At 38.2% G+C, this 13753-nt stretch overlaps 1 protein-coding gene across 3 annotated transcripts in view; it reads left to right on the top strand.

The window, feature by feature from the left end:
* The window catches only part of LOC121508055 (zeta-sarcoglycan), a 605848-nt gene that overhangs the window by 556136 nt on the left and 35959 nt on the right, over positions 1-13753 (top strand). For all 3 annotated transcript variants that reach the window (XM_041784545.1, XM_041784546.1, XM_041784544.1), the window contains one exon: positions 5953-6076. In XM_041784545.1, the coding sequence (XP_041640479.1) occupies positions 5953-6076 (124 nt within the window). The remainder of the gene's footprint in view (positions 1-5952; positions 6077-13753) is intronic.

Below are 13753 nucleotides of genomic sequence, written 5' to 3'. Positions count from 1 at the left end.
TACATTTTTTCCCCCTTTTCAACAGCTGAGTCTCGTGAGAAAGATGCCTGGTGTTGATTACATGGCATATCTCAAGAATGAAAACCAACTCGGAAATGATACCAAATAATATTGTACATCTACAGTTGCACTTAGAGAAAAAGATCCAACAAAGAGCACAGTGCTCACAGAAGGAACATAAGAGTGTCAAGGCAAAGTGTGCAAGTCTGACAGTGAACAGGTGCAGGAGGTGGAGAGAGAGTGGAGGGTGTGCACTCATTAGTTGATCACAGGGCACAGAAAAAGGACTGTATTATTGCTAATCTTATTGCAAAAATTACCTGATGTGTAGACAACATCTTGTGGCCAATGAAAATTTAAAAAGGGCCATATCTGGCCTGATATTGAGCCTTCAGTAATTACAGGTGCTTAATCAGGCTTATTTACACACACTATTTACCTAAGTGCTCACATAATCCCAATGACAAAAATAACATTGTGGTGTTTAGTAGGTTAAATGTAAACCATGATCGTCATCTTAGTTCAGCTCGCCTGCATGCAAATATGGGACCATTTCAACCAGAGAAAATCCTGGTTTTGGTCTTTCATTCTTTTTCAGCATAAAGTGCAAAGTAAACCAAAAATGTGCCATATTATAGGGGTGGATACTCTCTCTCTCTCTCTCTCTCTCTCTCTCTCTCTCTCTCTCTCTATATATATATATATATATATATATATATATATATATATAAATGAATGAATATGAGGTTTAACATTGCCTTTGCACTCATAAATATATTTTTAGTGCCATGGACCATTTTCATGTTTTTTTCTCCTGAAAGTATAGATACCTAACCGTAGTCACATATAACTCAGTTACGCAGCATTGGTTTTGCCTCGTTTGTGTGCTATAACACAAAAGGTGTTACAAAAATCTCTTCCTTGGCAGAAATTTTACCATTGGCGGCATTGATACCATTTACCACCCACCAATACTTAAAGGCATTTCAGTCAATAATTTGGAAAAGGCAGAAGTGATGGATCCCATTATCTCTTGCATCATGAAAGAAAAAAAAAGCTGAGGCAAATGAGTAAGAAACTGATTGCCAACCTTTATTTCATACAATCAATATTAGTTCTGAGGCCCATGTAGGAATGCTAATAACTAGAGTACATAATTACAAAAAGCATTCATAAATTTAAAACATCTCCATTTTTAAAAATCATCAATAAAACCCACAGCATTCATGCCAGCCTCCAGACTATACTGTTGCACATAAATTATCAAGAGTTAATCAAGTTGAAACTCACATGAAACCTCAGACCCATTTTTTAACTGTTAATCGATGCTGATGGCAAATTTATTATGAAACCCATTCATCCTGGTCTTACTCACTATAATGCTTCACACATAAGTCTTAAGGGGATTTCTTTTGCCAGCTACTTACATGCATAATAACTCTTTATACCACGTTCAAAAAGAGGGTTTTAGTTGACAAACTGAGTGAGTAGCTCAAATCCTGTTGAGCTGAGTTTTTCTGTTCAAAGTAAGTAGACACTTCAGACTTGGTCACTTCATGGGCAATTTATAATGAGGACAGACTGTTAAAGAGTAAATAAGGGGGTGTTTTTGAAGGACGCAGACAGGTGAGTTAAAACAAAGGTGAAAGCAAACATGGATGGCTGTGTTGGGATGGTGAAAGAGAGGTGAGTGATAGTCAGAGTGTATGTGTGTGCCTGCCCATCAGAGCTGGTTTAAGCCTGTAGCAGCCTCACTGTAATTGCCTCAGCTGTCAAACCTGCAGAACATCCTCACGTCACTGCTGTTTAGTAGACCAGCAAGCTCTCTCTCTCTCTCTCTCTCTCTCTCTCTCTCTCTCTCTCTCTATCTATCTATCTATCTATCTATCTCTCCCTCTCTCTCTCTCTCTCTCTTCACATGCACAATATCAAGAATAGCAACTAATAGGATGGGTTTTTTTCTGTTTTCAACCCCCAACTCTCTTTTAATCTCTTCTCTATCAGTCTGTCTTTGTTTTTCCTCTTAAGTCTTGACTGCTACAGCATGCACTCTATTTTTTCAGATCAATAAGTCAGACCAAATGTGAAGCGCCTGATTCCAACACTTGTTTTGTCACTTGGATGCTCAGCACAGCACAGCAGCAAAACTTCCCTCACCTTTAATCCACCTTAAGTATCAGCTGCAGCTTCGGCCATGTATAAATATCCCAGTTGGCCTTGTCAGACATTCAAACTCGCACATGTTGACAACGAATGATTTCTAAATTGGAAATCACAAGGTAACCTACAATAGGATACAATATGATCTGATATGAGGTAATATATAATATGGACCTATAGTAATGGTAGAATTATGTTAGAAAGATTCAGATATATCAGATGTATATCTGATTAACTGAGGAATATATGTTCCCTTAAAAAAGTGCTATTAAGAATTAATGTATTCATTCGCTCTTCTTCATCACATGAGTCAGGAGAACAAAATATTGCAAAATATTCAGATTTTGTCTAACCCCCAATTTCCTCTTCAGGCACTTAAGCAGGAGTTTTACTTTCAGCTGGCTACGCATATGTGAATGCATCATGGCATCCAGGCTCCGCATCATTTTGACTTTGAAAATGTAGACTTTCTTTTTTATCAGTTTACAGTTCATTTAACAAGAAAACATGTGGTCTCATTAAAAAGTAGAAGCTTTAGTCTGAAACAACCAAATTTGTGGTTATTTATTGAAACAAAGAAAAGAGTTCAGACCAAACTGGTATGTAAAATGTAGGTTGCTTTTGGGGTCCTTCCAAAGAAAATGAAATGTATAAACTGTCTTTCTGCATGATGATTTCCCTTACATTCAGCAAGTCCATATTGTGCAGTTTTTGTGCAGCGGTGTACTTCTTTTAGTACCTTCTGTTTCCACCAAGTTAACAGTCATGCTAGCTAACAGAACAGTAGGTGAGCTCTCAGCATATAGAAACAGATTGGAATTGCAGAGTGACATCCCAGAGTCACTCTACCATCCTCCACTAGTTGCTTGTTGTCTTTGATCAAAGAGTCTTTCAGTCAAGCCAGCAGTTTACAGGATTATTATACAGTGTACCACCATTTACTTTAAATGAATGACTATTGCCTAATGTGGGAGAAAAGCTGTTAAAAAGGGGCATGCCAATCTGGTCTGCGACACAATGTATCCCAGCATGTTTGGAGGAGTAGAGAAGTCGCTTGAAAACACAGCGAATGGAGGTGAATTTTTACTTGCCTCAGGTTGTGTGGAGATGGTGTCAGCTGCACTTGCTGTATTGTCGGCATGTGTCTCAGTTCTTTATACTGGTAAATTAGTCTCAACAGTGGCAGATAGGACATTGTGCTCTTTATGAAGAAACAGATGAATTAAGCATGCCTTAAACATTGGATTTAACTGAATATGTGGACAGTCTCAATCAACCTGCTTTCTATTTGAGTTTACAGCACATTATAAGTCATTTAGTGAGGTGTGCACTAATGAGCATCCATTTTCATTAAACAGGAGTAGAAAAGTGGTGGAGGGAAATGTCTTAACAGTAATGTGAAGCAGCCTGAGTTAAACATTTTCTTAAATCAAGTGACATTATCTTGTCACAGGTAATATGCTCCACTTAATGAAAGAAAGAAAGGCCTAATGAATCCCAAGTCCCAATGCATCTGCATTTTAAATTAATGGAATTAACCCATCAAATTAGTCAAGCCCTTTTCTCTTTTTCCATAGACCTTTTAGAAACTTAGCTCACAACACCTCTATTGGTGAAACTTTTTTGCCATATAATAACAACAACAAAAATATGAACGAAAAGGTCTAAACTACCTAAAGATAAAAGCAGCGGAAAGAAACAGATCAATGTTGAAACTGAAATATCTTATTAAGTGCACATTCATTACTCGGGTGCAACCAAACATGGAAAACCAAAGCCGAGGGAGCTTTTTCTCTCTCCACTAATGTCTGCTCCTTCAGATTGCAACCCTGAAAAGTAGAATTATTTCTCACCAAAAGGGGCTGTGAGCTGAATACATTTTCCCCATCCTGGGGACTCAAGTGAGGGGTGGGACATTAACAGTGTAGCTCGGTACAATAATTCTCAGGCATGGGCACTAATGCTTGTTTTTTTATGTCTCTCTGCTGTTTAGCTGCAGACTGAACCCACGTCATGAGCTCAGTTAATCTAGCCTTTGGCTTCAATGCTTTATCCCTTTGACCTCTCAGTAGGGATTGGGAAACAAACCATCTGAAGTGCCCTTGAGCAAAGTTAGTCCAGAAAACTGCCCTTATAGAAAAGCTTTTTTTCTCTCTCTCTCATTTGGTCTTTGTTGTATGCGGTTTAATGTGTTATACTCCCACTTCATAAATTGTAATTCTGTCTTCTTTGCCGAAAGCACTCTTTATTTAATTTCTCTTTCCAGCATACCCTTGAGCGAAGCACTGTGCTTATCTAACAACACCGAGCTGTTTAATCATCTCATATTGTTTTCAACTTTGAGTCCTGGACTTAGCTACGGACCCTTAACTCTCCAAGGAGAGTGATGCCAACCGCAGCCAAAGCTCTTTGGAACAATGCATTTCAACCACTCATGCTTAATATTCATTCTCATAGGTTTTCCCAAATACCCATTAATGGCTTACTACACTGTTAAAGCATTAAAATCAGAGAAAAAATAAAGCACTATAACTGGATGAGTATTACTTCTTTTATTTTACTCATTTTGTCCATAGATTTTATTGTGTGGAAATTGGTCTATATTTGTTGTCAGGTTTTCTCCATGAAAGTAAATCTTTTTGTTTATACATTGTTGTTTCATGTTATTATAATTATTATTGTTGTTCATTTCCCCCACATAGGGTAACTGTGAGCTGTTTTTTTGCAACTTGAATGTGGGTTCAATCCTCAGCTCTTTGTCACATGTTGATGGCAAAAAAAACTTAACACTTGTTTGCTCCCGCTGTTGCTTCAGTGGTGTTTTAATGTGTGTGGAAGAATGAGGTTAGCTAACACTGATGGTCAACCTGTGCCATTAGTGTGTCTCTATAGAGTGAATTGGTAAGTGTCAGAGGTTGTACTACCAACTAGTTCTAATTCCAGTAGACAGAACAAGCTGGGAGCTGTACGACTTTCAGTTAAAAGTAACAAAGAAAACCTAGAACCATGAATCCAGGACTCAACCTTCAGGCATCACTTTAATTTACTACCCTTTAAAGTCATTAAGGACAAAATCGTCCACTTCCAAAAAACTGCTATAAAAATTAACAGATTAATGGGTTTTTTTTCAGTTTTTTTTTTTTTTTTGATACATCTCTTAAACAACATCAGCTGTGCTTAAAACTACCAAACAATCAATCATTCTGAGGATTTTAACCCATTAAATGACAGTTTGATAACTAAAGTCAATGTTGTTTTTTTTATGAAACCAAACGTTGGATGGCTGGGGCATTATTTCTAAATCCAGCTTGGATATGTCAATGATTAACCAGAATTTTGACTTTGACGCATTATTAATTTTTGTGTAGCTTCTGATATAAAATTTACTACCCTTTCAAGTCATTAAGGACAAAAACATCCACTTCCAAAAACAGCTTGACCTCAACCTTATCTGTTAATCTTTTATAGCAGTTTTTTTGGAAGTGGACATTTTTGTCTTTAATGACTTTAAAGTGTAGTAAATTTGTTTCACAGCATTCCCCTGACCTATTAGAGCAATTGAAATTTGAATTTGAAAATGTGCCAAGAAAGAAACTTTGTCACAAAAATTGGATTAACACAGCTAAAATGGTGAGCAGATAAAGAGTAAAAAATTTGCTCAAATGGACAAAAATGTCCCTAGTGATGCCTGAGGGTTGATTAAGATTTTTTATTTTATTTTATTTTTTTTTAGCCGATCACACCCCTACAATCTGAAGTGTCTGTGACTAAAGTATGTTTACTGATCCTCAGGCTGGAGTCACCGACTCGGACCCTAACCCTGGAGGCCCCCAGAGGGGTAGAGGTGAACGCTGGAGTGGGAGACTTCACAGTGTCCTGTAGGAAAGATCTTCTTTTACAGTCGTCAGAAGGAGAGGTGAGTATTTTTCTGTTGTGGGGAAAATTTCTGTGAATACCTCATTAATTAGTCTGGGTTAGTCTGTCTGAAAGTATCTATACAGCGACTGGTTGGGATATGAACAAGGCCCTGGCATTTGCAACAGACTGGCCCTATTATAACATAATATCCATACATACCTGTAGATTCACATTTTTTGGGGTAATAGCTTTCTATGTTTAAAGTAGAAAATCAATAAAATGTTTGCCTTTCAAAATAAAAAGGAATGGTTTTTGAATGGAAATTAAGCAAAATAGATGGTCCTGCCTATGGCAACATCTTGTCTCAGAATATAAATAAACAGACCTTTTTTCAGTCTTCTAGGTTTCTTCTTAAAAAAAGGAATGAAAGTTGTTTCAAGCTTTTCCCGTCTTTTTCAACCATGAAAAAGAAAAGCTCCTTGCATCTCAAACTTGGTTATTTCATAATTTAAAAAAACTCAAATAACCACTCATTTTTAAAATGTCAGTTTCAGAAATGTATAACCAGTGACTAAAATGTAAATGGCTTCATCTATTTTAAAAATGAAAAAATAAATAGGGAAGCACAATATTATTAGCAAGACATCACTATCAGCAGATACATTTCTTCTAATATTTCCAGATTTGTTGTACTTGCTGGCTGTAGAAATCACATATGAGCCTAAAATACTGGCAGAAATGTACAGAAGTAAACAACAGGTGTTTGCCTACAGTGGCGCTGACAGGATTACAATCCCATGTACACACAACAACCATTCCAGCACCTAAAAAACACCTATATGTTCTCACATGCACTTACACATCACACAGCACAAGAGAGAGTAACTCTGTATGCATCGCACCAAAACTCAGACAATTCACATAGCTAGACAACTGACCCCTGAAACAACAGACAGCTACTTAATATTGTAAGCATTGCACTAGGCCTGTTATTAAGCTATACCAGAGGAACTAAATGTAAAAACTGGCACTATACAGAAAATCGGTGCAAACGTGTCAACATAATTTTCAGAAAAGCAGAGAAAAGAGAAAACAGATAGAGAATTGCATCAGCTAGTACAGTTACCCAACCCTGCTCAACCAAAGGGCTAAACTATTGAAAAATACCATTGCAAGAGCTACATCTAAGTGGTGAAAGTGTCAAAAATGTCAATAAAAAACAGTTTAAAGTGCCAAAAATGGTCGAGAAGCGGCAAGAAGTGGCAACAAAGAAGTGAAAAGTTACTAAAAAGCAGCAACAAAAGTGGGAAAAATGGGGAAAAGCAGCAGTGGTAAAAATGGGGGGCAAGGGGGGGCATGAAATGGCAAAAGGCAGCTTAAATGGATGAAAAGTGGCAAAAAAACAAAATAGCATGAAAGGGGGAAAAATGCAAAACACAGGATAAAAAAGGCTAAAACAAGTGAAAAAGAGCAAAAACGGGATAAAAATTGCAACAAGAAGTGGCAAAAGCTGGCTTGAAGCTGTGAAAATGGATTGAAAGAGGCAAGAAAAGGAAAAAAGGGGCAAAAATGGCAAATAAGGGCAACGGAAATATACAGATAAGAATAATTGGTTGACAATTAAAGCTTTGTTTGTGTGGGAAACAAACTGATTAAAGTGACTTGCAATGGATAATTTCTGAGGTCAAATCTTTCCTTTTTATGGTTTTCTGGGGGAATAATATTTCAAATTAAGACACAAAAGAGCCATGAATCATGACAAAAGAGCCCCATCTGACTCAAAAACCATGGGTTGAGTATTGCTGAGCTAGACAAAACTTTTTCACAACTACTAACAATAATTAGTCAGTTAAGATTAATAGAAAATTAAACTGCAGTTTAATAGTTGAAAGAATGCATTCCTACCAAAAATAAGTTAATTACTCTTCTCCTTGTTGCACAAAACTCTCAGAATGGCCTCCTTGTCAATTTCAATATCCTTATGAATGTTCATCATTGTCAGTTCAATCAAACGTTTGTCATTAGATGTTTTTAATTTTTAATCAACATGAGCAGCCAAAGGAGCACTAAGTACTAGACACAGGCACAGTCAAAAGAACCTTAAGTACAGGATTTCTGCAGAAAATCTCAAGACCTGGCAGGTGTTATGATTGGCAGTTGTATTTGAAGCCTATTCTGCTGTTTCCAAAGTTCAACATCTACATCTGCAGTGTCGACATTGGACATCAAATCCTCATATTCCTTCTTCATGTAACACAGAGTGGAGTAAATCTTCTCATGTCAAAAAAAATCCTCCAGGAATAGAAAAAAAGGAAACAAATCGAAAGATTGAGCTTTTAAACACATGATCCGCTGTTGTCACAGTTTTATTTTCATTCAAATATATATGTTGCGAATGAATCGTATGCAAAGTACATGCAGGATTATGGCTAGGGGCGCTACAAACTCAATTAGGGCCTATTGTGAGCCCTGATCATTTTGAATGAAGCCCCAAACATAAAACAAGTACTAGACCATGTACTTCCCCACTCCTCTCAGCTCCCGTATCATTTGAAATCCAATACTGTGCATTCCTAGGTTTAATGATGGAGCTGGGAGCAGGTGTGATATCATCCTATGTATGCTGTTTTGTGTTGTGCGCTCCTAGATTGCAAGTTGTGTTTTTTGTGCTTTTAAACTAATAAATTCATGCACATACACTTTGGTCATTACTGTTTTATTAGAATCTTAAAATATTTGTTTATATTTCTCTAAATAAGTGTAATGATGAGCTCTCCTAAATGGTCCAAAGGGCCCACAGTTGGGTGGCCCTTCAAGCATTCACCCAAATCCCAGATGGCCTGTCACTGTGTGTTTGTTTGTTATGTGAGTTTTTTGTCAGGAGTGAAATGGACAGAATTAGCTAATTTCTCAAACGAATAAAATGGACTGTAGAAAGTTTTGACACCAGTGAGTTGAAGGTGTGTGTGTGTGTTATTGTGTTAGTGTGTATCCATAGACTGTGGCAGTCTATAGTGTTGGGCCCGCTTCATTAAAGTACCTTATTAGGCTAATGAGCGTCATCAATCCAGGCGACCTTGTCCTCCTTTTCTTGCCTCCTCCTCCTCCTCTCATCCCTCCTTTCTTCCCCTCTTCTGTTTGGGTAGTGACTTCATTAAAGCCAGTTTGATGAGGTTCCCTGTCAGCGGCTGCTGCTCTGAGTGTGTTTTTAGATGTGTGTGTTCATTGTTAGCCTGCTATCTCACTGTCAAACTCCTCGCATAGCAGCCTGCCACAATGTGCGAGCATGGAGGCAGACTGAGACATTATCTTTGTGTGTGTGTGTGTGTGTGTGTGTGTGTGGGTGTATCAGCCTGCCATGTTGCATGTCCACTGGAGCATAATGTGTCATTAACTCTGTAATTAACAGAAGAATGGCCCCCTCTCATTCGTGGCACCCGCTGTCATTGTCAGTCACATGAACACAAACACCTACATGCGCGCACACCGTCTGACCACAAATACACACACTCACACTTTCTTGTATGCAGGCACACGCACATGCACACAAAAAAAACAGATAGAAGAAGTCTCCTCTACCAAACCGATCTCCTTTTTCTTTCCTTCTTCTCTTTCCATCCACAGTGCCTTACAAAAGCAAACTACTTCATCCATCTGACCAGCACTTCCAGTTCAGTGCATACAGGTGCATCTCAGAAAATTAAAATACCATGTAAAAGTTAATAGTTTCCTTTGATCTACTTCAGAAAGTTATATTTTCATATAGTTTAGATTCATCTCACACAAAGTGAAACATTTCAAGACTTTTTTGTCTAATCTTGATGGTAACAGCTTACAGTTCACATGAATCAAAAATCCACTATCTCAAAATACTATAAATTTGTGGAAAAGCCCAATTTGCAAAGGTTTCCTACGCCATTATTCTGTCACTGTGGTTAAGTATCACAATCATGGGAAAGACTGCTGACTTAACAAATGTCCAGAAGACGATCATTGTCATCCTCCAAAAGAAGGGTAAGCCACAGAAGGTCACTGCTGAAAGGGCAGGCTGTTCTCAGAGGCTGTATTAAGGCGTATTCATGGAAAGTTGACTGGAAGGGAAAAGTGTGGTAAGAAAAGGTGCACAAGGTGCACACGAGATAAGCACAGCCTTCAGAGGATTGTCAAACAAAGCAGATTCAGGAACTTAGAGGAGTTTCATAAGGAGTGGACTGATGGTTTGTGATGCTATGTTATCGGTGGATGTTGGTCCACCATGCTTTATCAAGTCCAGAGTCAACACTGTCAGCCATTTCAAAGGAGATTTTAGAGCTCTTCATGCTTCCATCTGCTGAGAAGCTTTATGGAGTAATTGATTTCCTTTTCCAGCGGGACTTGGCACCTGCCCACAATGAAGCCAAAAATATCGGAGACTGGTTTGCTGACCATGGTATTACTGTGTTTGATTGGCTGGCCACGTGGCCTGACCTAAACCCTGAAGAGAATCTTTGGGAAAATATCAAGAGGAGGAAAAGAGTCACCAGACTCAACAATACAGACAAACTCAAGGCTGCTGTCAAAGCAACCTGGGCTTCATAACACCCCAACCTTTACTTCTTCAATTAAATCACAGGAAAAAATGATATTTTTCATGATATTTTTTGAGATGCACGTGTAGGTCAGCAAATTCGAAGTACAGCTTTGGCACGCTGGTATACAGTAAAAAGTGGTTCTTAAATGGTCAAGCATCAGGAACAAGAGGGAGCAAACATCTAGGGCTTAGCCCAAACCAACAGGGCATCCCAGATAATTTATGTCTCTATCAGGCACTTATGTGTACCATTTCCAAGGCAAGATTAGATTTTTTTGGAGGAAAAATCTTAGCTTCACCAAAGAAAACAAATTCCTTAGGACCAACATAATATGTGATTGGTTGCTTGCGGTGGTAAAACCAGCAGTTCTTTAAACAGTCTAGGCTGAGATGATTCAAGAGTAGCGCCCAGAGCAGCTAATCTCATACTTGATGAGTTCTTTTAAACACACTGGGTGCTGTGGATTAGCTCCACATGCACAAATTCTGTTGACTTCACTCCTCTTCACTGGGGACATTGAGACTTAAGACAATTGTGAGCTAACTGCTGCTAACACTAGCGAGCTAACAACTCTGTTATAAATACAATAGAGCTAATGTACCTGTTTCACTGGCTGATGATGGCCGACTCAGTCTATGTGTTTGTCGATGTTTTGAGGTCTTCATTTGGAGAAGCTTTGTGTTCATTGTAGTAAGCTAGATGAGTTAACTAGCTAGCTAGCTGTCTTGTTTGTTCACTGTGATGAGGATTGAATGAAACTCCTCACGCTCTAATTCCCACACATTGTGCTGCATACTCTAGTCAGTGGTACAGGACAACAATGGTGGTATTTCCCCATTTATAAAATGTCTATTTATTTCCTTGAGTTCAGTCTGTGGGTGACAGAGTTTTGTTTAATTAATAACCTGAGAGATTTGGGGATTTTAAGAAACATCTGTGTCTTAAGCCCTTTAAGCCATCCCCTGGGCCCGTTGATGATCAGGACCTTCCACCTTCTTGTGAGAAATTCTGACCAAAATCAAAAGAAGAAACAAATAGCTCAACGACTCAAATGCATTTCATGAAAATTCCTGCAGCCTTGGCCTTACATTTTATCTTTATTCCCTTTTCTCAAGATAGCATTGCATTCTGCTCATTTCTCAAGGAATTACGTCATTATCTTGGGGAAACCAAATTTGTTATCCTGATAAAAGGAGTTGAATAAGTTGAACTCTTGAGAAAATGACTGATATGTACTTCTTATCACAGGAAAATGAAGTAAAATTAAGTATTGTTGTGTGTTCAGTTTGGGCTTCTGTGCATCATAGACTTTTTGCCACATTTTTTTCTAGGCACACATTCATAACCCACTTTAGAAAAAAAAACTCCTCAAACCAACTTTTGGTCCCTACCAACCACTTTAGAACCACAGCTACAAAAAATAGTAGCATGAATAGAAACTAGGAAAGCACTCGGACAGCACAGACCTCCACCATTAGCCCTATCTCCCAATAGTACAGAATCCTTTAAAAAAAATCCTGGATCCAGAGGGTGATCTGGATCACTCTCAAAATCTAATCAGTTCTTCCTTATGCCATTTCTGACATTTCCTGAAAATTTCATCAAAATCTGTCCACAACTTTTTGAGTTATGTTGCTAACAAACAAACGAACATAACCTCCTTGGGGGAGGTAATAAACATATTTTCAACAAACATGGTTATTATACACGATCAGAGAGAGGGGCACACAGGTACAGCAATAGCAAATAAAATTGTAACACTCTATAAAGCCTATTGCTGAACATGAATTATGACACTTGCAAAACGTATGTATATAGTAATGTCTTATTTTCTGTTTTCCTACCTATCCTAAAGTGTAAAAAACAAACAACAAAGAAAAAAACATTTTAATTTCTGTTTTTGTTCAACCTTTATCTAACCAGGAGAAAAAAAAAAACTTGTGATTAAAAATCTCTTTTTCAAGACTTTCCCAGACAACAAGGAGCAGCACAGTTAAAGTTATAGACAAACAATGAGCAGCCATACCAACAAAATGTCAAACACATGAATGCATTAAATGACAAGAAATAACTAATTAATCAAGTATATTTCAAAGTTAAAGGTTCAAAATCAAAATTAATCATTCCTAGCATCAGATAGCGTCAGATGAATCTGCCTCCAAGTAATTTAACTTCCTCTCAAAAGCATCCAGTGAGACAAGCTGAGTAAGTTTAGGCTCTTTCTGTAAATCATTCCAGGCAAAGAGAGCAGCAAATTTAAACGCCTTTTTTCTTGTTCAGGTCTGACGTACTGACAGACAACAAGGAAAGATCCTGAGAACAAGGCATTAAAAGTTTCTGAGTTCTTTTGACTGATGTAGGTCAAAAGATTTGAAGAAAGTAGCCCCAGAATAGCCTTGTAGAAAAGAATCTACCAGTGTTTTTGTAGAATAAGACACAAGATAATTCCAGTTTTAATGTTAATATACCAAAACAAATTATTACTCTTACTCATCTTCTGTGTGGCATTAAGTCTAAACTACTTGCATTATATACTATAAACAAACACCACACGTGCTTCAGCCCTTTGCCAGCCACTCTTTAGAATGATGATGTGGGGAGACTAAGGGGGAGAGACTGATGGTTCAGAGACATCTTTCTTAGTAACTTTCAAAATACACTTTGTTAGATATTTCATTCTTTTCTATGGTGTTCACATCCATCCATCCATTCATCCATCCATCCATCCATTCATCCATCAATCCATCCATACATACATCCATCCATCCATTTTAGCAGCAGGCTGAGAAAGTCAACCCAGACATCTCTCTCCCCAGCAACATTTTCCTGGGGGTTTCTGTGTCATTCCCTGGCCAGCTGGGATATGTAGTCCCTCCAGCAAGTTCTGGGTCTGCCCGAGGTCCCCTCTCAGTTGGACATGCCTCAAAGACCTCCACAGATCAGATGCCAAAACTATCTAAACTTACTCCTTTAGATGCAGTGTTAGAAAGATGTTTAAAAAGCTTGACCCCTTCATGGTTACCTGACACCTGAGGTGTGTTTCAACCAGACCTGTTGCCACAGGTGTATAAAATCAAGCACCTAGCCATGCAGTCTCCATTGCAAACATTTGTGATACTAAATGGGTCGTTCTGAAGAGCTCAGTGACTTCAAGCATGGTACTG

This window comes from Cheilinus undulatus, linkage group 4 (assembly GCF_018320785.1).
Source record: "Cheilinus undulatus linkage group 4, ASM1832078v1, whole genome shotgun sequence".
Lineage (NCBI taxonomy): Eukaryota > Metazoa > Chordata > Actinopteri > Labriformes > Labridae > Cheilinus > Cheilinus undulatus.
Note: the sequence above shows the minus strand (reverse complement) of the source record. Positions and strands in the feature narration are given on the sequence as shown.